The following is a 27,646-nucleotide window of genomic DNA, read 5'->3' as shown; positions in this document are numbered from 1 at the left end:
AAGAAGAACAAGCCTTTGCTAATTTAAGAGAAATTAAGATAACTCTTGGGAGTCTACTCATCAAGATAACATGTGACCTAAGACTCATGGCAGACAGGAAAGCTACCAAGTTAGGAGCGTAGGGGCTGTAGCCTTTAGCAATTGGAGATCCGTTCCCTGCTTATAGATATTATTTAGCTAGCATAGTCCAAAGAACTTGTTTGTTAAAGGCCATTATGGTGAAAATGTGCTTGCAACATAAGCCCCCCATCTTCAAAATTTATGTGGCATGCCTCTGGAAGGTCTGGGATTGAGCAACCCTTTTGTTTATTCGCTGAAGCAGCCGATTCATCTGCAACCCAACAAGGTAACAACCATGGTTATGACAGCCCAATCCCAGACATGAATATATTTTCTTAAGATAATGGATAAGAATCCGGCCTCTATATCTGAACATGAACCCCAGACATGAATAGATGAAAGGAAAAAAAAAAGAAACGAACTCAACAAAGGCAATGACATCTTGAATCTCCTCCCAATCTCTCTTTTTTGTTTAAGGAATCAACGTATTTGTTCCCACATGAAATTTCTCATTGCTTACTCATGTGAAAGAGAAAATTTTGGTTCAACAGGGGGAAGCAACGACACTAGCTAATTACCTCTACTCAGTGGCAGAGCCAGGATTTTAAAGTTGGGTATTCCCGTCTAAGCGTTGAGCCGTTGGCCGCTTCTACCCCTCGCGGCCGTCGGCCACCCAACTGGCCTAACTGCCTGAGCTTGGCAGAGTGGCGAGCGCCGCCCGCCGCCCGCCGCGGCAATAGCCTCCCCCTCCGTGGTAGCGTGGTCCAGTTCTCGCCGCCAGTTGCCGCCTCGCCGCGCCGCCGCCTAGGGTTTGGAAATGGGGAGCGGCGCGAGGGAGCCGAGCCAGGGAGGGATGGGTCATGGAGGGAGAGCGAGAGGGGGTCGTCTGGAAGAGTGGTGGCTAAGTGGATCAACTGATGTCTGATGGGTCATATAGGCCGGTTGGGCTATGTTTGGATCGAAGAATTGAGGATTTAGGTGCACTAATATATGTACATGTGTATAGGGCTATGTTTGGATCGAATAATTGAGGATTTAGGTGCACTAATATGTGTACATATGTATATATTAGAAGTATACTTGTTTTTCGATAAAAAAAGCTGGGTATTCCCGGGAATCATGGTAGCTCCGCCCATGCCTCTACTGTGAACAAGTGCCTAGTTTTTTTTTAGATAATAAGCGCCTAGTTAGCAAAACAAAATTATTTTTTTCTTTAAAGAAAGAGCTGCATATATGAGGTTAAAAATACTAGTAGAACACAAGAAGATGATTTCCGGAACATATGCACGTAACAGAAGAGAGGGTGCTAAGAGGAGTTGGTAAGAGGAGAGGAGAGGAGGCTTACTCCGGGCAAGGATTTTCTGGTGACGCCGCTGCTGGTTACGCTGGATGGACAAGAGCCGCTGCAACCCCATGGTAGGAGTAGACGACGCTTCTTCCTTCTTCAAATCACTGCTCCTCTTCCACCTTTATCTATCTGCAGCCTTCCCTTCTTCAAGTGCGCCTTGCGGCGGGATAGCACGCGGGCAATCGGGTTGGGGGTGCGTGGGGAGGAGATGAGGGGGAGCCATGCCCGTGACGAGGTGGGATGGAGGGAGGCGCGCGGCGACGGTGAGGTAACGCCGCCGAGCAGTGTTGATGGCACGATAGTCTAATCGGAGGATGCCGATTTAATGAGCACAGGAACTGTTAGCCCTCTCTGTATTTGATTTGGTTTGGAACTCAATTCAGACTACAATACGATTACTAGACCAGTCTTGGAAAATTTAACTATTTGTCACCTTTACGTTTCACAATTAACCAAATACCCTCCCCTTCGTTTTGTTTACCAGCCACAAGGTAGAGGATACGCCTCCGCTACAGCCGCGCACGACAACAAGACATGGAAAACAAGTTATTATATGATCTCTGAACCCTGTGAAAATCAGTTTATTTTAGCATCCATCCATCATAGGATTGCAACAAATTAATGCTAGCTCAATGCTCAGTTGCAATACTGAAAGAAATAAAGATATGCTAAGGCGTTGTTCAGTTATAACATATAACAACAGAGCGAGAAGTGCTAAGACACACAATTGCTAGGAAATGTCAGCACCAACTACAATTCCTTGATTTGGAAATCTTGGGCACCTGCGAAATGCAAATTTTATGCGTGGCTTGTGATACAAATAGAGTTTGGACATCCGACCGGATAACTGCAAGAGAATGGCAAAACAATGGATTGTGCCCCTTATGTCGGGAGACGAACGAGACGGTATGTCACCTGGTAGCCTCTTGTAGATACACCATGAGGATTTGGAGGCTAACGGCCAGCTGAGTTGCCTATCAGCAATTGGATCTGAACCATTGGGACCCATGCCAAAGCGTTCAAGAGTGGTGGGACATGCTAAACAATAAAAAGAAAGTGCCCAAGAAAGAACTGTGATCCTTGACCCTACTCATTGTGTGGGAAATTTGGAAGGAAATGAATCAACGGATCTTCGAGCACAAGGAAACAACGGCTCCCAATCTTATGGCGAAAATAAAGGAAGAGGCAAGAACCTAGATCATGGCAGGTGCAAGGTGGCTTGGAGAATTCCTCCCTTCGTAGCAATAGCCTCTCTGTTTTTGTGTACAGTTTCCCTTTTATCCATAGGGGCTGTATTTTTTTTTATCTCTATATCCAATGAAATAGCACAATCTCGTGCTGATTCTTTTCAAAAAAAAAAAGAAGAAGAAGAAGTGCTAAGACAATGTTCAGTTCCAACTTACAACGGTCTATTCAGGATATTAACTGTGTGGGGGTGATGCATGTTGCTTGCACTAATTCAGACAAAAATATGGTACTGCCAGCAAAATGAACATGATCAGGATATTAGCAGGTAACATGCTAACAGTAAAGAATCAGAAGAATCTGCAGGCACCAAATAGAGAAAACAATCTGCAATTTCTGCAGCATTGAGTTCTGCATAGGAAGTTTAGAATGGTATAACCAAAACTCAGTAAAAAAAGTGTGGGCAATTAATGGCAAAGAATATAAAATAAATCAACATTCAGACAATTTGGAGGCTGCATTCAGCACAGAACCTCAATGTTCAGACTTTCTTCAGGAACTTCTCAGAAACCCCTTTATATACTGATAGAATTGCATAACCAAACATCGAATTCCATGAAAATATAATCCACTTAACGCAAAGAAAGAAATACACCACCATCTGTCTATCAGTAAAGGTGTGCTCCCGTCTAAGCAAAATGTAAGCACACAGTCATAAGCACATCTCCACACTGAATATCAGTGGCAACACAAGGATAGATATGACGGGTTATCAAGTATCAACTATTTCCAAGTCTTGAATCATCCAAAATGGAAACAGAAATGTAGCAGACGATGCACTTGGATCGAGGTACACATTGATCATATCAGCAAGAGATTTGTACTAGAACAGGAGTTCTGCCTTCTGCTAATTAACAGCTAATATCTCAGCACTACAATACCATCACACTCACCAAAACAGCAAAGAGGGGGAAACAAACACAATGCAGAGGAAGCACACGTTAGCTAAGATCACAAACTAACTTGACCTGCTGATCGACCAATGTTCCCAAACGAAACGGCCAAACCTTGCTGTGTGGTCCGCCGACTCAACTCTCAAGGGAGACACCAACCTTGGGGGGTGTAGCCTATCGCCGGGAAGCAGCGCTCCACCATGGAGGCAGGTGTTCTCGTCCATTTCCCACAGTCGTTGAAGGAGAACAGCGTCGCGACGCCCAGCGGCAGCATCGCCGGATCCTGGATGTCATCATCGAAGAAGTAGACGCCGCCCTCGAAGCCAGGGTACTGATCCGCGTCGTAGGATCTGGAGCAGCCGCGCCCGACGAACAGCATCCGGCCTTCCAGCGAGGGCAGCTCCAGCCAGACGTAGTGCTGATACGGGAACACGTCGTCCGGCCCGGCTTGCGCCATCCGGAACACCCTGAACTCCGACGTCGGCTGTCCAGGATAAGGGAAGCACCTCACCACCATGAGCAGGTCTTCGCGGGACTCCACGAGGTAGCGCGCCTCGACGTACTGATCGTATTCTCGCCCAATGTGTTCGAAGGCGCGCATCTCCCAGTCGACCGGATCCCCACCATGGAAGTCCGGACCTGCCACGATGATGTGCTCCCCTTGGGTGAGGAAATGGAAGGCTCCATCGTAGAACACGACGTCCTCCACATCCCATGGTGGATTATGTGTCTGGAACAAGTGAGGGATCACCCGATCGGAGGCGCGCCAGAACCCAATCGTCCGCTGGCCCCGGGGGACGGGGTCAACGCTGATGATGCCGGCGAAGACGCATCCGTCGACGTCTGGTTGGGACGAGAGGGTGGCGGCGACGATGGAGAACGGCAACTGCCATTCCTGCCCGGGCGCTCCGTCCTGCTGCGCGATGAACTCGGTGGGGAGGTCGATGTGAGGGCGGGAGTCTTAGGTGTCGAGGAGGCGGTGCTCTCGAGGACCTCGAGGTGGAGCAATGGAGAGGATGACCCAGCCATCGTCGTACGCGCCGATGTAGCGTGCGTCGTGCGGCCACTCCGGGAGGACGGCGGGGTGGATGGCGCAGTTGCTCAGGACGCAGGAGACGGCAGGCCGCTCAGCAAGCGGTAGGATGAGAACCGGAAGAGCGGGAGGCAGGGGCAGGGGCGCTTGCTGCTCGAGGGACGCGCGCCATGATCGGCAGACGGCGGCGAAGTGCACGCGGTCGAACTCGCACGAGAGGTGGTTGGCGATCTCGCCCACGACGGCGCTGACGAGGTTCGCCAATGGCGGAGAGGCAGCCATGGGAGACGGGAGGGGAAGGGGAGGTTGGGGTGGACTTGGTGGCAAATTGCACGGGACGCTCACCGCTGCGGTGTCTGTTACAAGTTTGATTCCCTTTTGCTTCTGGAAGCCACGGAACGGAAGGAGGAGGAGGGAGGGCTTCTTATACTGCAAGGAAGAGAGATGGGGGGATTGGGGGATGGCTCGTTTGGCCCACTCGAGCATGTTGATCAGGATGGGCTTGTGCCCCAAGAAAGAGGAGGAAGGCTCGCTTGGCACCTGAGCACATTGTTCGTTCCTGATGGGCTTGTTGCGGACCATTTCATGGCCTGATTTGATTAAACATGATAAATGAACATGAAGGTAAAACAACCCAAATATGAAGCCGATTCTAAACACAGAGTATATCCAAATCAAAACGAGTTTTTTTTTGGAAAAGTTAGATTTGTTTTTTATTTGTGTAATTTTATCGTTTTGAACAATGGTGAAGTCAAACTATAAAATATTTGACTATGAATCATTCAAAAATATTTCTCTTATAAATATGAAGACCATATGTACATATTAGTCTTAAAAAAATACTTCAATAAAATTATATATTTGTTCATATTTGTATGTATATTATAATAGAAAACAGTGGTTAAAGTTGCTTGATCGTGCCCTTATAAAAAAAGTATTATCAATCCAGAGGAAGTACTATATAAAGCATTTCCTATGTCCCAAAATATAAATATTTATAGCTATGAATCTAAACTAATGTGTGTCTACATTTATAACTAAAAGTTGATATGTTTGGGAGGTAGTAATATATTGCTTTGTAACTACTGGATTTATTTATTTAATAAGAAAAGCTGCATTCTTAATGCAGTTCTTTCTACGTACTAATTAATACTCTCGCCGGATTATAATATATGCGGGATTGGCATTTTAAGATATTTTTAATCATTCTTATTTAAAAACTTTAATATATTTAATAATTATTTTTTATCTGATTTATCGTTAAATATTCTTTAAGTACAATGATTTGTATTCTTTTATGATTGCACTCTACATAATTAGTAGTTCTCCACAAATTTTAAATAAAAACAAATGATCAAATGTATATTAAAAAGTTAATGATAAGTTCATCACAACAATAAACTAGATAATCCACGAGAATAATTTGATGAACAATATATTTCTCGGTCTCGCGTAATCGTGTTCGTTTACATATATACAACTCGTCCCACCTCGCGAACAGCACGGCGACAAAAACACGCAAGCAACGGCTTTTCCAGACCAAACCACTGCACGTACGTTAGGTGACATGGCGTCCATCGGCCCATTGCTCTACCGGCGTGCGTACGTACGTCGACGTGTGGCATGGCATCTCGCTAATATTTGAGAGCACTCACAGCAAAACTCGCCGAATCCCTGAGACCCTGACTCCCCTGTTGCGGCCGTCGCGCGTGCGCGGTGCGCCGGACAGGAGGCTAGGGGGCACCGGCACCAGGCAGGCAGGCACGTACTCCGGTACGAGCAGGCAGGCAAGTACGCCCGTGGGACGAGCAGGGAGCTAGCCGGGTAGGAAGGGCACGCGGCGATGGAGTCGGGGCCGCGAGCGCCAGTCGTATCCCTACGACTACGTGCTGACACAGCTTGCCGCCGTGCCGAGGCCTGCCTCTGGCTGATTTCCGTCGCTCGTGCTCGCGCTGATGCTGTCGCTCATATGCCATTATTTCTACAGGCAGGCAAGACCGGAACACCAGGCAGTAGCTACTCATTGTGCTGCTAGCGGCGACGCAGGAGTTCGACGACGGCGCCAACACGGGGCTGGCGGGGCGCGTGCTGGCGCAGTGCGCGGCGGGCCGCGCGCCGGCGGACTGCGTGCAGTGCCTGCAGGACTCGGCGCGAGCGATGCCGAGATGCTGCTGGAACACACGAGGGCTGGGAGAGAGCGTCGCCGTCGTGCTGACCGACGACTGCGTGCTCCAGTTCACCATGCACCTGGCCTATCTCCGGCGGCAAGCCTTGGTGGAGCTCTCCGTCCGTTTGTCCTCGGTGCCGTTGGAGCAGCAGCGCTAGCAATTATCCCATCACAAAACTTTACACCCTATCGCATTCAATGTTTGAACACCCTGTCACATGGAGCATTAAATATAGGCTAAAAAATAACTAATTGAATAGATTGCGACTAATTTGCTAGAACGAATCTTTTTAAGCCTAATTGCTTTATGATTGGACAATATGGTGCTACAGTAAATATTTGCTAACGACAAATTAATTAGGTTTAATAAATTCGTCTCGCGGTTTACTAACAGATTTTGTAATTAGTTTTTTATTAGTGCCCGAACTCCCCATACGATACCCTATATAATTTCCGATGTGACATGCCAAAACTTTACACCCCTGGATCTATACACCCCCGCAGTAATAGTAGTCACGTTCGAATCGAGTGAATTGAAGACAATTTGTAGTAATATAACTGTGGGATACACGGTACACCGGGTACCCAAGGAGAGGCCTTTGGGCCGTACGACATAGGGTGGGCAAAGAGCCGTAGGCACATGCGGCATACTTGTAAATAAAGAAAGAGAAATTTCCAGAATAAGATATAAATCTGGGGGATCATACATATCTTTGTAGATAGAATAGGGAGATCTAGTTACAATCAACTAGATACTTACTTGTAACCCCCCTCATCCTATATAAGAGGGGGCAGGGGTCCCGAGAGGGGGAGGTCGGATTATCTCCACAACCTAGGCATACATCATCTCCACTCCATACCGGACATAGATCCGATATACATACAACTGGATTAGGGTATTACCTCACATCGAGACAACTGGATCATCGAGACAACTGGATTAGGGTATTACCTCACATCGAGACAACTGGATCATCGAGACAACTAGGATTAGGATATTACCTCACATCGAGACAACTAGATTAGGGTATTACCTCACATCGAGGACCTGAACCAATATAAAGCTTTCATCGAGTCATGGTGCTCGATCGAGTAGTAGAAATAAATCGTCATATGTAGTAGGGATTATGTGTTAGGATAACAGTAGCTTATCATGTGTGTTTTGTTTGCAAAATGCTATGCCCAGCTTAGCCGCTAGCGTTACGAGCGTCCACCGCCAACCCATTCCGCAGGGGAAAAGTATTTTGTAGGCGAAAGATTGGACCCCTTGCGGCCCACGGGGCGGTGAACAGAATCACCCTGCACGACGCACGCACGTTCGCCGCACGCGCGCGACTACGCAACCGCGACCGCAACGGGGTGATCCGGGGTCTGTCCCGCCCGTTCCGTGGATCATCAAAACGACGCGGAAAAAAGGGCAACATTGACATATTTACAAATAAAAAATAATTTATAAATAAAACTTTTATATACGTGTTGTTAGTGATCTAAAAGCAAATGCTAAAAATAAACTTCGATGAAAAAACCCTAAAATCAACTTCAAATGTAATGTGGAAATTTTAAATTTTGGCTGATAAGTATAAGTATAAGCGAAAAGATAAGATCCTTGAGGGGCCAGTCACGGGGCAGGGCGGGGATGCACCGGACTGCCATTGCGCCACCATATATATACTGTGAGAAACTAAGATCTCACAACTCACGGGCACGTTATGAAATAGCCGACGGCTAGCTCGGATGTGTAGCAAGCAATGGTGACCAGTTTGCCTTTGCCATCACGGGAGTGAAAACAATAACTGAAAATAGAAATAGTAAAAAAAATAGATTTTATTGTTCTACCGACCGTTTCCTTAATTTACTAAAGTTTCATGAACAATGAACAATGCTACTTTTATAATACGGTAATAACCATATTTTTAAATATCTCAATATTTGCCGTCCATGTACGTATGTGACCCGTAGTTTTGAGACTCGTTAAAATTTCTAATTTGAGTATAAGGCTAGAGGAGAGACAAAATTATATAGTCATGTTAAGTTAGACATCAAGTTTAATGTTTTCGATATTCCACATGGTCTTGTTCATATAGGCTATGTTTGAGGAGAGGAGATTGGGAAGATACGCAAAACGAGGTGAGCCATTAGCACATAATTAATTAACTATTAACTATTTTAAACTTCAAAAATAGATGAATATGATTTTTTTAAAGCAACTTTCCTATAAATTTTTTTACAAAACACACACCGTTTAGTAGTTTGAGAAGCGTGCACGCAGAAAACGAAACAAACTCACTCACAATCACCCAGGAAAGAACACAGCCTTAAGTTTCCAATATTTTTGATATTTTTTTTCAGCCTCATCGTTATCGATCCCGTTTTCAAGAAATATATGATTATTTAAACGGCTGATGTTGTTTTCCAACCGTTTCATCCCTAGCCATGGCTAGCAATGCTTGGTACGTGAAGGTGCAGTAGTTAATGACCCATGGGAAAAGGTTTTTGAATGGCCAAACATGATGATTGGTGTTATATTAATAAAAGGAGTTTATGTACATAGCAAGAGGTGGAAGAAAATGAAAAAAATGTACATTACTTGCTGCAAACATGCTTACACGTCAGTCCATCTTAGGCTGTGTTTTTTTTAATTAAGAACCCCTTCCCTACCCACGGAAAACGGAATGATAGATTAATACATAATTAATTAAGTATTAGTTTAAAAAACTTGAAAAATAGATTAATATGATTTTTTAAAACAATTTTATATATACCGTTTAATAGTTTAAAAATTGTGCACGTGAAAAACGAAAAAGATGGGTTGAGAATCATAGGAAAGAACACAGCCTTACTGACTTACTCCTCATGGCAATAATCTCACAACGTGTTTTGTGCCAGCCAAGCTCCAGCGACCCAACTCATGAACCCATGAGAAATGGTTACTAAACTGGTAGCACACACCATAGTCCGTAGGACTTAATTGCACCGGAGTTTCGTGCCGAACAGACCTGCCAGGAATGACAACGCTTAAGGCCGTAAGCTCACGGAAATAGAAGCGCGTAGTGCTTAAGCGCTTAAGCGAGTAAAGGGAGAGAAGTCCAGCCAATTCGAGCAACAGGTGAACTAGCTAGGGAAACAACTTTCGGCGGAGCAAGTTCGGAGTGACGCCCTCTTGATTAGCGAATTCGGCGGAGCTTTCGCCGCAATTACCCGTTGCCATTCACAGTGCTTGCTTGCAGCTACTGCAATGACGCGTGCTAACCTCCCGTGCCATTTCGAGTAGTGGAGCGTGCGCGTGTCCGCGGTTATAGCTGCACAGTGTGGTGGCATTTGAGCTCACTCGATCGCCTACATAAAGAGCGGTATAGCTTCGAGCTACGGCATGCAATTCGTCTCCAGCGCCCTGGCGACCTAGCTAGCTCCCTCCTCCGCCATTGCCACAGAACACACCTTGGTGTCGTGCAATCCATCGCTCATGGCGCTCACCAAGCTTTCCTGCCTCCTCGTCGTCGTTTTCCTCGCCGGCGTGACGTCGACGGCCACCGGAGCCAGGTACTTCCCACAGAACGGCACGGCGTTTCCCGCGAGAACATCCTCGTGCTGCCCACCGACCTCCCCGCCCAGGCCGCTGCGACGAGGTTCGCCTCCACGCAGGCCGGCGACGGCGACGACCGCGCGCTCGCTCTCAGCGTCTGCCTCGGCGACTCTGCGCCGGCGCAGTACCGCGAGAGCCTCGCCGCCGCAGTCGCGGACGTCGTCGCAGGCTGCGGCGCCGCCAGCCGCCGCGCCGGCGCCTGGCTCGACGGGTGCTACTGCTACCTCGCCGCCGACACCAACACGACGACGTCGCCCAGCGGGGGTGAGTTCCACCGGTGGCTCGTCACCGGAGACGTCCTGCCGTTCAGCGACAACCTGTACGCGACGTTCCTCGACATGAGCAACGGCGTGGCGGCGCGGATGCTGGCGACGACGGCGACGCAGGCGATCGACGTCGGAGCAGCCACGACGACGGGGCTGGCGGGGCGCGTGGTGGCGCAGTGCGCCGCGGGCGTCGCGCCGGCGGACTGCGTGCAGTGCCTGGAGGGCGCGGCGCGAGAGATGCCGAGATGCTTCCGGGAGGCACGTCGGGAGGAGCAGGGAGAGGGCGTCGGCATCGTGGTGAGCGACGACTGCGTCCTGCGTTTCGACATGACTTCTTCGCCGGCGCCTCGGACGTCAAACACCTGTGATGGGACTTGCAAGCTGTTAGCCTTCGCCTTCGGAGCAGCACTAGGAATGATCGTGTCAGTCACTTTAATACGTACTCCCTCCGTCCTAAAATAAGTGTAGTTTTAGCACTGTTCATATTCAACGTTTGACCGCTCGTCTTATTTGAAAAACAATTATAATTAGTATTTTTATTGTTGTTAGATGATAATACATGAATAGTATTTATGTGTGACTAATATTTTTATTTTTGTTCATAAAATTTTTAAATACGAATGGTCAAAATACTGAACACGAATATCTATAGCTATATTTATTTTGGGACGGAGGTAGTACTGGTATCCATCGCTAGCTAGCTTGATGGAATCATGGTGCTTGAGTGGTAGAAATAATATAATGTCTGTCTGGGGGGTAGAATGGTTGCCTGATATGTTAGCAACTTAGTAGTACTACCATGTTTCTAGTGCTTTCGGTGACACTATTCTAGCCGGACAGCCGGTTGTGTGCTTCTCTTTGTGATTTGCAATGCTATGCTCAGCTAGCTGAATATATATGCCAAATTGTCACCTCGGGAACTAAATAGAGCTATGTGATCCATTGTATTGCTGGGAAAAATATATGGTGCAAACCATATATATAATATAAACATAGAAATTACTGAAATTACTATAGGATCGGAAAATAAACATATGAGATTTGTCTATGTCATACCAAAATAAAAATGTTACTCCTGATTAAATCTTGAGATAATCCCTTATATGTCACTGAAAATTGGTCTGATCCCTTATATACCATTAAAAATCGGCTCTTCCCTTATATGTCATTGGTTTAAATTTGGCGTACCCTCTCATGCCACTCCCATCAGTTGACTGTGTGTTGACCATTAAATCCAAAGTAAAAAAAGACGTATAGGACATGCCTAACAACTCAGAAGGGCAAATATGTATTTTTTATTTTAGACTTAACGGTCAACATGCAGTTAACTGACGGTAGTGGCATGAGAGGGTGCGTAAATTTGAGCTAATGGCATATAAGGGAAGAGCCAATTTTCAATGGCATATAAAGGATCAAACCAATTTTCAGTGTCATATAAGGAATTCTCTCTTAAATCTTAAGAGTAAAAATTTTACTTAAAGTGTCGTGGATAAATCTAAGACGCTCATTCTTTTTGTGCTACGGTAGTTTTTAGGTTTTGCCGTGAAGCCGTGGACGCGGGTGGGGGGAGACGGTAGCGGAAGCATCAATCTTTTTCCTACCTCAATGCAAATTATAACTATGATGAGTAGTAATATTTTATATTTATATTTTTTTAAGGCACATAATGAAAAACCTCCGATTTATTATTTAATCAACACCAACTGCAAGTCTACAACAGCCGTGAACGACAGCAAGACAGGGAAAACAAGTTATTGTGTGATCACTGAACCCTGTGAAAATCATTTTATTTTAGCATCCATCCATCATAGGAGTGCAACAAATTAACGCTAAGTTCCATGCTCAGTTGCAGTACTGAAATAATGAAAGAAAGAAAGAAAGAAAGAAGGGATGCCAAGACATCGTTCAGTTATAAGATAAGAACAGAGCAAGAATTACTAAGACACTGTTCAGTTACATTTCAGGCCATAAGTTTCTCAGACCAAACTGCTCTTTATTTCATCTGAACAACAAAAATGGACTGTGTGAGTGATGCATGTGGCTTGCACTAGTTAAGACAAATTTGTGGTGCCATCAAAATGAACAGAATCCCAAGATAGAAGAAAGTAAAGTATCATATTAGCAAGTAACCTGTTAACCATAAAGAATCACAGGAATCTGCAGTCACCAAAGAGAGAAAATAACCTACAATTTCTGCAAAATTGAGAGTTCTGCATAGGAAATTTAGAGCGGCATAACCAAACTTGGTAAGAAAAAAAAACAAGAAGTGCAAATTCATGGAAAATAATAGAAATAAATCAACATTCAGACAATTCGTAGGCTGCATTCAGCACAGAACCTCAACGTTCAAACTTTCTTCAGGAAATTATCAGGAAGCCCCGACAGAAATTGAATAACCAAACATCAAGTTCCATGAAGATAATCCACGAAACGCAAGGCAAACATACGGCCCCATCGATCTATCAATAAAGGTATGCTTCCATGAAACAAAATGTAAGCGCACAGTCATGCACATCAGTCCCCACATTATATATCAGTTGCAACACAGGCATCAATAAACTACTTCAAGTCTCGAATCATCCAAAGGGAAACAGAAAGGTATCAAATGGTGTAACTTGGATTGATATTATCTCAGCACTACAATACCACACACAGCAAGAGGGGGAAACGAACACAATGCAGAGGAAGCACATGTTAGCTAAGATCACAAAATAACTTCCTCTTTTGATAGAGCAATGTTTCCGAACCTTGCCGTCTTGTCCGTCTCAACTCTCAAGGGAGACGCCAACCTTGGGGGGAGTAGTTCGATGCGCCTTTGCCGGGAAGCAGCGCTCCACCATGGGGCCAGGTGATTCCGTCCATTTCCCGCAGTTGCTGCAGCTGTTGCTGCAGCATCACCGGGTCCTGGATGAACCCATCATCGAAGAAGTAGATGCCGCCCGCGATGCCGGCGGGGTAGTGATCCGCCTCGTAGGATCTGGAGCAGCCACGCCCGACGAACAGCATCCGGCCACCCAGTGAGGGCACCCTCTGCCAAATGTACTGCCGACACCGAGCCCGCTGGCTTGGCACCATCCGGAACACCTTGAACGCCGACGTCGGCTGTCCAGGATGAGGGGAGCACCTCACGACCATGAGCAGGTCTTCGCGGGACTTCACTAGGTAGCGCGCCTTGACGTGCTGCTGGTTGTAGCCGCGCCTGTTCGATGGGAAGCAGCGAAACTCCCAGTCGACTTGAGGCATAGCCGGGACCGGACACCAATAGTGGAACTCCGGTTTGGCCACAATGATGTGCTCCCCTTGGGTGAGGAAATGGAAGGCTCCATGGTGGTGCACGACGTCCACCGCATCCCATTCCCTGCGCGGGTTCAGTGGGCCGCTGAACAAGCCAGGGACCACCGGATCGAAGATGCGCCAGAACGCAATCATTGGCCGGCCTTGTGGGACGGGACCGACGTTGATGATTCCGGCAAAGACGCATCGTCCGTCGACGTCTGGATAGAATGAGAGGGCAGCGGCGACGATGGACAACGGCAACAGCGCTCCGGTGTGGTGCTCGATGAACGCGTCGGGGAGGTTGATGTGACGATCGAATTGGTAGGTATCGAGGAGGAGGTGGTGTTGGGGACCTTGAGGTGGAGCAGTGGAGAGGAAGACCCAGCCATCGTCGTACGCGCCGATGTAGCGAGCGTACCGCACCCAATCCGGGACGACGGCTGGGTGGGTGGCGTAGTCGCTCAGGATGCAGGAGACGGCAGGCCCCTCAGCGAGCGGTAGGATGAGAAACGGCAGAGCGGGAGACCGGGGCAGGGGAGCGAGCTGCTCGAGGGACTCGCGCCATGATCGGCAGACGGCGGCGAAGTGCACGCGATCGAACTTGCACGGGAGGCGGGTGGCGATCTCGCGCACGAGGGCGCCGATGAGGTTCGCCCATGGCGGAGAGGCAGCCATGGGAGACGGGAGGGGAGGGGAGGGGAAGGGAAGGGGAGGTTGGCGACTGGGTGGCGAATGGCACGAGACGCTCACGCGACGGTGTCTGTTACAAGTTTGATTCCCCTTTTTTTTTGCTTCTGGAAGCCACGGAACGGAAGGGGAGGGTATTAATACTGCAAGGAAGAGAGGATGGGGAGGAGCACTACTCCCTCCGTTCTATAATATTACAACCTAAGATTGGATGAGACGTTTCATAGTATAATAAATCTGGACATGCATCTGTCTAGATTCACATCTGTCCAGATTCGTTGTACCATGAAACATACCATCCAATCGTAGGTTTTAATAGTATGGGACAGAGGGAGTATACTTCAAGCAAGGGAGGATGGCGGATGGCTCGTTTGGCCCACTTGAACATATTGTTCATGATGGGCTTGTGCCGCAAGAAAGATAAGGAAAGTTCGCTTGGCACTTGAGCCCATTGTTCACTTGTTGTCGATGGGTTTGCAGCGGCCCATTCGGTTGGGCCTATTAGATTATTGGATCTAAGTTCATTTTGACTCCCTCAAATATAGCTCCAATCTGATTCGTGTCCCCCAACCGTAATATCGGATATCTAGACACCCACCTCAAACTATTAAAACCCATACAATTTGACTCCCTCAATAGTTTTAGAGTGTATTTTTGCTGACATGGCATATTGACTTAGTCCACTATGTTGACGTGTTAGCCCAGTCACAAAAATACAGGTGAAGCCCACATGTAAGTGACTAGGAAAAATATATAAAAAGTGGGACCCACTTTTCATCCCTCTTCTCCTTCTCTATCTTTTCCCCAACAAGCAGCAGAGCAAGCAGCGGTGGCGGTGGTGGTGTGGGCAGTGGCAACAAAAACAGTAGTGACGTTCCTGTGGGTGCTATGCGTGTCGACGCTGCGGGCCTCAATAGCGGTAGTCACCTCCTACCTCAGCATCTAGGAAGGGATCCACTACGCTCTCCTTGTCACCGTCTGCCACCTCTTCGTGCTCCTCTTCGCCTTTAACTTCCTTTGCGACGTCTTCAATGGCGCCAACTTCAACCTTACCGCCATCGCCACCTTCCACGCCACCAACCTCGATTGGCACTTGGGCAGGGTGCAAGGGCAGTGGGTGGAGCGCTGGCAATCTTAGAGCTGATGCCAACGCAGTACAAGCACATACTCGAGGGCCATCCTCAAGGTGGATCTCCACACTGGTGGTGCCGTTGAGTTGGTGCTCACCGCAATCGAGCTCGTCCATGGCGTCGCCGCGACGGTGGGGAGAGGAAGGGCCGCCGCCGGATCGAACTGCAAGAGCCACCAAAAGCAGCCCCACCGTATTCTCCACCGCCGCTCTGCATCCCCGCTCGACCAACCACTCCGCGACAAACGCTAGGGCGAAAGGGGCCAGGGTGGGAGAGAGAGGAGAGCCCTGCTTGTCGTCCCGCCGCTGCCGCTTCCCATCGTCATCCCGGCGCCCTGCTACTATCGAGCCTAGAAGAAGATAGGCAGAGAGGGAAGGAGAGAGAGATTAGTACATAGAGGGTGATTTGATGATAGGTGGGCCCCACCTTTTTTTTAAAAAAAAATTTGATGACTAGGGTGCCACGTGAATGCCACGTCAGCACAATGGAGTAAAATTGCAACGGTTTTGATAATTTGGGGGTCGAGATATCCAGTATTGCGGTTTAGGAATACAAATCGGATTCGGCCAATAGTTAAGGGAGTTAAGTGGACTTATTCCTAGATTGTACCTAGACTAGGCGTATGATGACTGTACAAGAAGAGCTAAAACAACTCCAAGTATGAAGCCCATTCTAAATTTAGAAAGAACTATCTAGATCAAAATGAGGTATAATAGCTTTTGGTTGGAAAAAAGACAGACGAGAAAATAGCTTTTTTTTCTCTGTGTAACTGTGTGTTGCTAAATAGTTATATAGTTACGTAAAAGTATTATATTATTCTTTATAAGTAATGAATTTATTTATTTAATAGGAAATTTTAATTCTATTCTTTTAAGTTTAGCCATATTTACGATATCCTTTTTTAGATACCGAAAGGTGTTCTTCAAAAATTTGATTATTATAGATCACGTTTCTTTTGGCAAGGGAATGATCATAAGAAAAAGTACAAACTCATTAGATGGGATATCATTTGCCAACCCAAAGACCAGGGAGGATTGGGGATTCACAATCTGGAAATTCAAAATAAATGTGTTTTGAGTAAGTGGTTGTTTATAAATTAATAAATGAAGAAGGCGTTTGGCAAGACTTATTGAAGAGAAAGTATCTTTATAATAAGTCTATAACGCAAGTTGATAGGAAACAAGGCGACTCTCATTTTTGTCAGGTCTCATAAAGGTCAAAAGTGATTTCTTAAATATGGTTTCCTGAAATGTGAATAATGGAGAGCCAGTAAGATTTTGGGAAGATAAATGGGGCTAGGAAATTTGGCCTTTAAGGATAAATATTCATCTCTATATGCTATTGTCCGAAGGAAAACCTCTTCTATTGCTAATGTCATGGGAGCTGTTCCGCTTAATGGTCGGTTTTCTGTTAGGTCAATGTATCTAGCTTTAATTAATAATGGTTACATCGAGAGGAATAAGTGTATTTGGAAGCTTAAGATGCCACTTGAGATTAAGATTAAGATCTTTATGTGGTACTTGCTTAAAGGTGTTGTGTTAACTAAGGACAATTTGGCAAGACGGAATTGGAATAGTAGTTTAAGATGTTTGTATGAAAAATGAGACTATTCAACATCTTTTTATGGACTGTCATTATACAAAGTTTATATAAAGAGCAGTTCAGTTCTCATTTCGTTTTAACCTTCCTACTAACATATCTCATATGTTTGATGCTTGGCTAATGGGGGTTGACAAGAAAATGAGTAAACTGATACTTGTAGGAGCATCTGTCATATGTTGAGCTCTGTTGGTTGAGTAGGAATGATATGGTTTTTGACAAATCACCATCTATTTCTTATAAGCAGATAATTTTCAGAGTAACACATTGGCTTTGGTTTTGGGCACAATTACAAAAGTGTGAAGCAGATGAAGAGCATCTGAAAGTTGCGTGTCGTAAGCTTGAGACGACGGTTATGCAACTTTTTGCTAACTATGTTGGAGATTGACAAACAATCTTAAATAATTGTGTTTTCCTTGTCTTGGTTTGGTTTTTTTATAGTTGTTGTGTTTATTTTATTTGGACTACACTTTTTTTTAGAGTGCTAGATTGTAATAATTAGCTTTAACTCTTTTAAGCAAATGTCAGAATATTATATACCATTCTCTAAAAAAGATAATACACAACAATAATAATTTGACGAGCAATTCATTTCACAGTTCACACAGTCGTGTTCATTCCTGTACCACACGTAGCGAACAGCACGGCGACGAAAACACACAAGCAACTGTGTTTCCCGATCAACCACTGCACGTATGTCAGGTGACATATGTGATATGACATGGCGTCCAGCGGTCCATTGCTCTCCTGGCGTGCGTGCGTGCGTGCGTACGTCGACGTGCGGCATCTCGTCCCTGACCTCCCCCCACCCCACTCTCCCCTGCGGGTGTGACCCCGCGCGCCGTGTGCATCGGACAGGAAGAAGCTAGGGGGCGCCGCCACGTATACGAGTCATGTACGCCGTTGGAGCGCGTGCGGGCCCGCGGGGTCGATTCGGAGTCGACTCGTGGCCTCGTGCCGAGGTCTGCCTGATTTACAGCCCTCGATCTAAACACCCCCTTGCACAGCAAACTGATGAGAAGAAACTGATGAGAAGAGAGAAGAAAGGTACAACACATTGCGAACAGGACGGCGAACGAACACACAGCAGCAATCGGCCTTACGCGATCAACCGCTGCACCGTCTGCACGTACATGACATGTGTCGGTCGGTCCATTGCTCGAACCCACCGTGTACCGGCGTGCGCATACGTACGTACGTACGTGCGCGTCGACATGCCGCGCGCCTCCCGCTAATCGAGAGCACGCACGTACTCCCCGCAAAAACGCCCCAAATCGCTGACTTCCTTTAATTTTGCGGCCGTGACCGCGCGTGTGTGATGGCCGGTGCGAACACGGCGCGTGGCCGTGCCGAGGCCTGGTTGATTATTGGCTGATCGATCATTTCCGTGATTCCGTCGCTCGCGCGCGCTGATGCAGAGGGATGATCCCCCGTGATTTCTACAGGCAGGCAGGCAAGACCGGGACACCAGCTGGGCGTGGGCGTGGGCGTGGGCGTGGGCGTGGGCGTGGGCGCAGGGGTTCTACGCAGTTGCCGCCTTGCCGGGCCTTCTGCTGGTAACCAGCTGCGCGTCACGATGATCAAGCATGAAACCGAGCGCGCGAGCACGACATTTTGTGCGCTACCTGGAAGTAGGGGGGCGATCGAGCTGAAAGGCACTATACTCCGTAGTACAGATCGCATGACGGCTCGCGATTGGAGAATCATTTGCTGATGTAGACGCAACCGATAGCTGAAGGAAGATTAATTTGACAATTCTACTGCTGCGACCTCGTTTGACTCGTCTGGTCTCTCTCAGCAGTTTCCAGCGAGGTGGGGCGTACGGACACGCGGCACGTCTCTAAAACGAAGAACGGTTAGAAGCGTGTCACGCACATAACGCAAATGCGACGATTTTCTTTAAAGATTGTGAGTTTGTGACAGGTGCAGGCTACTGGGTTCGACCGTTGGAACCTCGATCGAAGTTGTACAACGCGGGCATCGGATTTCACATCAGGTTGACAAGAGGAGAAACATATTTATATCTACTCACAATGTGAGAACATCCTTCACACTACTCCACTGGTCAATGCAGGCCTTGAAGTATAAAAATGTTAGTACTTTGGGTGCTTCTTTATGGTATGTCGCAGTCATCACCTAATATTACAATTACAGTTTTATGGTGTCATACTACTCGTATTCCACTTGATAAACATGTGAGGCTGCTTCTTTATGGTGTGTTTAGTTCTTTGGGTGTAAAGTTTTTAAGTATACGGACACACATTTGAAGTATTAAATGTAGACTAATAACAAACAAATTACAGATTTCACCTATAAACTGCGAGACGAATTTATTAAGCCTAATTAATCCGTCGTTAGCAAATATTTACTGTAGCATCACATTGTCAAATCATGGCATAATTAGTCTCAAGATTTGTCTCGCAATTTACATGCAAACTGTGCAATTAGTTTTTTTCCCATATTTAATGTCCCATGCATGTGTCCAAACATTTAATGTGACGTTTTTGACTAAAATTTAAATTTTAATCTAAACAATGCCTTATTGCATATACGTACGAAGGAATAATTCATTGCTATGAATTATTATTTTTCTCTCCACGTGTAAATCAAGTTGACCTCACTTGCTTCTAAAGCAAAGAACCATAATCAATGCTTGTAAATTATTTTTATTTTTTACTATAATTATTTAAAATGACATTAAGAAAGTAGGATGTGCGTGATGTAAAATGACTTTCGGGAGATGCATCATCATTTATTTCGGGAGAGGATTCTAATATATGCCTCAAGAGGTGATGTTCCCTCATATAACCTTTTTTTAAAAAATAATATAAATGGTTGTGAAAATTATAATAAAATTTGGTAAGGTAGAGTACACTAACACCTATACCACTCCACCAAAAATCATATCAAATTCGATCTATACATTTTGAGAAAAAAAGATAAATTCAAACTAAATAGTACCAATACTATTCATGTCTGATTTTTTCTCTTTTGACTCAATGTGTGGGTTGAGTTTAGACTTGATTTTTTTAAGTAGTTTATTTATATGGTATAAATATTCTTAATTTTTTTAGAGTCCTAAATAATTATTTTGATAGTATTTAAACAAACAAGGACATCCCCACAAGAGTTTAAAATACCTTTTCCATTTATTCATTACTTTGCTTACTTGTAAAGAACATCGGCAGTACTTAATTAGAACACCGAACAGTAATCAACTCATTAGTAGTACACCACTTTCAACTTGACAACTAAAGCTCGTCCCACTTCTCATTGGATCTTGCAAGCAGGAGTATTCGGAGTATTCGATCTCCTGAAGTTCCTTCAAGGCATTTGTTATTGCTTTGTCCACCTCTCGCGAAGATATCTTTGCGTACGAGAAAATTAAATGGAAAATTTAATTAGTAAGTAGTATAAGGAAAATCAAGAAAAACAATAATATATAATTAATCCTCCTTCTCCTAAAATAAATCAAATTTTGTTATATATTCAGATTCGTATACATAATTTATTTATTTTGGGATGTAGTACTTGTTGTTAAACCACACAAAATTAATTCTCATCTGCATAACTGAGACAATAGATGCATGCATGGTTGATGGAGATCAATGCCAGTATTGTCAATCCTCCTAAAATGTGCTAAATTAAGCTGGAATGTGAAACATCTGGCAAACTTATTCTGGCCAGGGAAGAATTTTCAGCGCCTGATATATTCCTCCTACTTTTAATACTACTTTTAATATCTTGTGCATTGATTAATTCATGCATGTCATTTGTTGTTGCATACTGTTTTTTTAATGAAAGCAATGAGATCAAGTTGATCCAATTGACACTACTAGTCGTAAATAAACAAACAAATTCAGCTTTACATTAAGTTATCTAGCCACACGAAATGTGGGGTTTATACTTTATACTCGACTTTTGCAGTAGCGACAAAATCAATGAGTTTATAAGTTTAATCTGGTCCACATATATAAAACTGTCACTCGTTTACATGACTCGCTATGAAGTCATGCATTCAAGTCAACTACCACAGTTCATTTTTTCTTTACACATGATCACCAAGTAGCACATACTAAACATATGTTTTTACGACACTAACTTGTTATTTTTTTGAACTTTTCAACCATCAATCAATGGCACACAGTTGATGTTGATTAATATTAACAAATCAGAAGCACATGAACTTGTTTTCTCATTGTGCGCGACATTTGTAATGTACCTTGGACTCCACCGCGACGTCCATCCACATCCCGCCGGCGCCGAACCACGACTGGATCGCCGTCACCTGCAGCTCGTCCATGGCCTTGAGCCGCCGGAGCACCGCCTCGAACACGTCCACCGTCGAGCCGAGCTCACTCTCGGCGCGCACCTTCACCACCATGCCGGCGCCGGGCTTCGGCGTCGTCCGCTCCAGCAACTCGTTCTGCGCGCAGAGCCACCCCTTCCTCCCCTCCAGCTCCCGGATGTAGTTTGCCGCCGCGGCGACGATGGTGTTCTTGCCACCCTGAGGTACAAATGGCGGCGAAAAATGATGAGCCGAGCAGGACGATCGAACAATTGAAAAGAATGCACGCTCATGTAGTTCCTGATGAGTGATTTTACGAGTACTTTTGATGATGATGCGCCGGTTGGGAGGATGGCTTGGAGGTCGGCGTAGCCCTGGCTGAGGCGCTCCCGACGCAGCCGCTCCCGCATGATGTGCCGGAACCGCGCGCTGCCGCCGCTCGGCGCCGCCTGCTGCTGCTCGCCCTCCGCCGGCTGCATTTCCGCGGTTGCCCCCGCGTCGTCCCCGGCGTCGTCATAGATGCTCCTGAGGAACCTGTGCATTCTCCGGTGGACGTTCGACGCAGAGGAGTGGTACCGCCGGCTCAGAGACTCCGACGACGACGACGACGACGCCATCGCCGCGGTACTCTGGTACGCCGCGAAGGCGCTCCTTCCCTGATCAGGCTGCGGTGGCGGCGGCGGCGGAGGAGGAGGAGGGAGGAGGAAGCCGAGGCTCGCCAGCAACTCCTCGTGGTCGTCGACGCCGGCGGCCGCGTCGTCGTGGACGAAGTAGTAGAAGGGATGCTCCACGTCGTCGTCGTTCTCCATGGCTGTGCATGCATGCCGTGGCGCCAGCTCCCACGCGTCTCTGCGCTTATATATATACAACCTACGGCGCTGCTACCGTGCTTTACTACGTAGTACGATCGAGTACGACACACACGAAGCGCGCCAGCCGCGCAGCACGACGACCGGTCGTTACGCGCGCACGGCTAGTTTGACCGGTAAGCGACGCGGCCACGTTGAAGGCACGCCCTGGGCCCCACCGCAGAGGATGGCCGGGTGGGTTAACCACTTATAAAAATCATTTTAAAATTTAAACTCTTTTTGGTCGTGTTCTTTTTATGTCGTTTAAATATATAAATATAGTCAGTTGTAGAAAAACTTTAAAGAGGCTAATGAGATAGCTTATTTCTATGTACGTTACTCTACAAATGTGTAAGTTAAAACGGATAAGGATTTTCTACACCTAAATACCATGACATCCATCATTTGCATGTGATTTAAATAATTAAATAAAATATTAAAAAATTATTAGTAACAACGATTGGAATGATATAAGTCTATACACAAACATACAAGACTAAATTTGATCTACATCTGGAGAAACAAAAATAATAAAAATCAGACAGTGAATAGTACCCGTGCAGCGCAGATAAAATTTGTTATTTTTGTTTTTTCATGTCGATCGAATTTAGACTTGCATGTTTGTACATTGTCTTATATTATCGTAGTCTACCTTATCAAATTTTATGTAATTTTTATATAATTGTTTAAATCATGACACTACTTTCTCAAGTTAAAACTTGATCTCTACAAGTTGCAGAAAAAACAATAAATTAAACTTTAGTTAGTTAAAACTAAATTTGTTTTCTTTGTTATAACTTATTGAATTTAAATTTAAACCTATATGATTTCAAAGTGTTATATCACATATTAATTTATTTGAGAGGATGTCCCAAGCTTAGAATCGTTTTACACTTAATTAAACCGCGGCTTTAGAGTCCACGGGAAGAAAACTGACTCGGTTAATTTTCTCAGTACGTGTAACGTGTCACGTGTGCTTTTGCTGATGTAAGTCGCGTCACGTGGAACTATTATACTAGTATTATCGCCAAGTGGTTGGTGTGTTGAGCTTGAGTAGACGCGTGCGCGGCAGTGAGACCTTGTCGTCGAGCGCTAGGTAGTAGTATAGGAATTGATTAGATAACTCGATATTAATTGGCATGGTTAATCAGGTTAGATAATGGTAGGCGGTAGCGATTGGTCAAAAACGAGCGGAGTTTATGCTGCTGTGGGTTTGAGATAAGGATTTTGGAGGAATAGTAGTATGTACGTGTCCCGTCCATCCAAAGTATTTTACATTAGACTTGTTTTTTAATCTCTTGCTAATGGGTGGTGTCATATATGAACTCCGAAGATTATGAGTAGCTTTTCTCATTTCTCAATCGTGTATCGTCTCCGTTCATGCAATTATGTGCCACACACTCTGACAACGCGTTAATTAGGATGTAAGTGCTCTCAATAAACCAATCTCTCTTGGGATGGCATGCTGGAAGACATTGATAGTCTGGTAACCAGATTTAGCTGAGTCCATTAATTTATTAGGAAGTCTTTCCACTTAAAAAAAAGTACCTTATATTTTAGTACCATGGAGATATTAAATACAGTGGCCATCTAAATGGACATTTGAAACCGTCACGTGTTCCATGTGCACTCCCCTTTCCCACGTGTGGATGGTCGATCTGCTTCTGCTTGATGTTGATGCAATCTGCCAGCTTGAAATTGTTCTAGAAACGTACGCTCGAGGCCTGAGGTTCAATTTTCCACCATGAAACTGATGATGCTCACAACTCTAAGTTATAATGGGCTGGCTTAATTAGGTCCACTGCTGGAGAAAGATGCTTTACTCTCGGTTGGTAACCCCTTTTAGTTCTGGTTATATAACCGGCACCACGTTCTTTACTCCCGGGTAAAATAACCGGGATTAAAAATTATCACAAATACATCACATATTCACTGCACACAAATCAAATACATCATAGATGAATCACAAATCAAATCCATGCAATGAATCACAAATTCTAAAAAAAAAATCTCAGATCCAGCAGAGGCGTAGGCCGCCGACCGCCGCCTGCCGCACGGCCCTCCGCGCCGGCCGGCCGGCGCCGTGCAGGCTGCCGCCCGCCGCGCCTCCCTCAGCCGCCGCGCCTCGCTAGCTCCCTCGCGCGCCCGCCTGCTCGCTCGCTTGAGAGGATAAGGCAGAGGAAAAGAGGGAGGAAAGGGAGGGGATAAGGAAAGAGAGGAGGAGGATAAGGGAAGAGGTGTGATTGGTAGAGGATAAGTCCGACGGATTATATACTATGCGCTAATTTTTTGTCCCGGTTGGTGTTTCCAACCGGGAATAAAAAGTAGGGGGCAGACACTTTTGCAACCGAGAGTAAAAATGATCGTTACCAACCGGGACTAAAGATCATAAAATAGTTATGGGCTTTTCAGCCGAGGCTAAAGATAATTTTTAGTCCCTGTTTTTAAAGAACCGAGACCATTGTGGATTTTGGCCGATCCGACAAAGATGGTTTCTCCAGTAGTGATCATAGTCTAATTCTGATCCCCCTACTTGCATTTACACCTACCTTTTATATTTCAGCACTAGGCGACGTTCGTGTGTGTGCGTGTGTTCATCTAAAGGTAAAAGGTGTGTGTATGTGTATGTATATGCAACAAGAGGTCTGTATGTATATGTATATGTGTATGAGTATTTTGAAAACACGGCGGTCTGGGAGTTTTGCTTAGCTCCAGTGCAGATCCAAATCTCGCTTTCGGGTTCAGGGCATACGTGATAGTTGGTTTGATTCTGCAACCAACAAGGATAAATAATAAAATGAAGTTAGAACACGATAGCCGATCGATCGATAGGCCGATGATGTATCGTACAGACCTAGCTGATGCGATCTGACCAAATCGGCTATTAGGTATGAGATAATCAAGAAAAAAACAAACCCTAAACATGCTCCATCGGCTGTAGATGCAATCAAACAAATAATCCCTAATATGATATTTCTCTGAATTGTGAGCAAACGGTCTAGATCGAACCTAATCGAGAAGTATGGATTGCTCATAAATTGGATTTAATAGATTGGAGATTACATGTGTTTATATCATAGCTGCACACAATACTTAGGTTAAAAAGATACCGTATTAGCTATTACTCCAATAAATCCTTACAAAAGTACATCAATCTAGGTAAATATATCCAGAGCAAGCTTGTTATATTTAAATAAAGTGATATACTCATATAAAGAGCAGATACGATATGAAAAGCATGATTAAAGTAATTAAACATAGCAAAACAGTCATATCATGTAAGATCGGCTGAAACTTCGATTATACATCTATTGGCAATCAAGAAACAAGTTAGTTTTTATGATTCTAAGCACGACTTAGTAGATCAAATTTAACTGATGCAACACTAAGTATAAAAGAGAAGCATAAAGTCTAAACAACTAAGATTTTGACTGATTTTCATGGTGGTGATACCTCAGCTAATCTAAACCGACAAAAACAATTTAGCCGATGCCAGCAAAACCCTATAAAAGGGCTCGGCTGATATAGGTAAGTTGAACCATCGAGTTAGATTAGCCATGATATATGATAGTCAGCAGTTTTATAGGATAGATTAGAACATCTAAAACTTAACAAGCCATACCTCTTGCTAGAAGATCGAAACCGATGCCCTAACTCGAAGCAAGAACTTGTCGAGAAAGTTGAAAATTAAAAAAGTGTGGCGGTGCGCCGAGATTATTATTGAACTGTTGTTGTTTTTCTTACAATATCTTGGGCATATATTTATACCCGTAGTATAAAACTTGTCCATATCGGACACGACTCAAACTTTACAGAAATAAACACACTAGCCCATTGTGGACTCTAACATAGATTTCTAAAATATAAAAAGGAAAACCAACTCTTACCTCAATTAATAGATACAATTGCTGTATTTTGGACTCCATCCTTGTATGGCAATAATTTTGAATTCTTAACCCGAGCTTGACATGAACTCAAAACCAGTATGTATCGACGCTTGATTCTGTATCGGCCGATACGGTTCCCAGTCGATGCACTGCACCGTTTTGAAACCATTTTAGCTCTTCCAAATCCGCTTTGGATCTATATTTACCCTTTCGTATTTTACTAATTTTTATTGTTAACAGTTCTGTTTCCAAAAAAAAAAAGGTAGTTCTCATATACTATCTCATATACTACAATACATACTAGCAAATGATAAGATTCGAACCGGTGGAATCACAGTGCACAACTACACGTTCGAAAAAAAAAGAGCAGTGCACAACTACACGTTACATAGATGCTACTCCTATTAATTATACTCTGCTAGAAAAATAATATGGTGGTATTGTATCTGGCACACCCTCACCGACTCTTTACCAAGTACTACTTCATGTACTTCAATTAATATTAAAAATATTTATATTCTATATGTTGGTTATATCTTATTTCATGTTTAAAATACAAGTTTATTATCCAATACATATATAGGGACAATTTGTTCTAAAAAACATCACAATAAATTTAGAGAAAAATCTATGAAATGCCATTGACAAGCATTCAATTACAAGAAATGTCATCGACAAGTGTGAGTTCTATGAGATGCCATCGTACAAGCGACTTTGTCCCAAAAATGTCATCGCTGTTAGAGTTCCGTTAGCAATTCCCAGTTAAGTGCTATAGGATGGATAGTGTATTTGGCGGTGCGGGATGGATGTAACTCTAGCGACAATGATATTTCTAGGACAAAATCGTCTGTACGATGGCATTTTATAGAACTTGTACTTGTCGACGACATTTCTTGGAATTAGACGTTTGTTAATGACATTTCTTTGATTTTCTCATAAATTTATTTTAAACAATATTACTCCCTCCGTCTCAGAATATAAGAAGTTTTAGAGTTGGACATGATTATTAAAAAAGTAGGTAGAAGTTAGTGGTGGAGTGTTGTGGTTGAATGAGTAGTAGAAGTAGGTGGTAAAAGTGAATGGTGGAGGGTTGTGATTGGTTATGAAGAAAATGTTGGTGGAGAAGTAGTTATATTTTGAGACGAATTCTAAGAGCTAAAAGTTGTTATATTTTGATATGGAGAGAGTAGCATATGGAGTAACTTATACTTTAAAGCACGGACATTTAGCTCATGCAAACAACTGGACGGCAGAGAAAAGAAAGAGCAAGAGTGAATAATTGGCCTTAATTCGTAGTATATCTGCGCTAGAGAAAAAAAATTCTGGTTTAGCCCGC

The 27,646-nt window shown here is 44.8% G+C and overlaps 2 protein-coding genes and 2 pseudogenes across 2 annotated transcripts; 1 reads left to right on the top strand and 3 right to left on the bottom strand.

Moving 5' to 3' along the window:
- Window positions 1-3,688: 3,688 nt before the first annotated feature.
- Window positions 3,689-4,861, bottom strand: LOC127762767 (uncharacterized). Its single transcript, XM_052287254.1, has 2 exons — window positions 4,540-4,861; window positions 3,689-4,389 (listed from the first exon to the last, which is right to left on the bottom strand). Exons 1-2 carry the CDS (start codon window positions 4,859-4,861, stop codon window positions 3,689-3,691), a joined length of 1,023 nt encoding a protein of 340 aa, XP_052143214.1.
- Window positions 4,862-9,751: 4,890 nt separating this feature from the next.
- Window positions 9,752-11,091, top strand: LOC127754382 (uncharacterized; annotated as a pseudogene).
- Window positions 11,092-13,085: 1,994 nt separating this feature from the next.
- On the bottom strand, window positions 13,086-14,592 carry LOC127760443 (uncharacterized; annotated as a pseudogene).
- Window positions 14,593-20,426: 5,834 nt separating this feature from the next.
- Window positions 20,427-22,393, bottom strand: LOC127759887 (transcription factor BHLH148-like). Its single transcript, XM_052284105.1, has 3 exons — window positions 21,899-22,393; window positions 21,510-21,794; window positions 20,427-20,654 (listed from the first exon to the last, which is right to left on the bottom strand). Exons 1-3 carry the CDS (start codon window positions 22,382-22,384, stop codon window positions 20,502-20,504), a joined length of 924 nt encoding a protein of 307 aa, XP_052140065.1. The 5' UTR covers window positions 22,385-22,393; the 3' UTR covers window positions 20,427-20,501.
- Window positions 22,394-27,646: the final 5,253 nt, after the last annotated feature.

The sequence above is a fragment of the Oryza glaberrima genome, chromosome 1 (assembly GCF_000147395.1).
Source record: "Oryza glaberrima chromosome 1, OglaRS2, whole genome shotgun sequence".
Classification (NCBI taxonomy): domain Eukaryota; kingdom Viridiplantae; phylum Streptophyta; class Magnoliopsida; order Poales; family Poaceae; genus Oryza; species Oryza glaberrima.
This window is presented reverse-complemented; position numbering and strand designations above follow the sequence as displayed.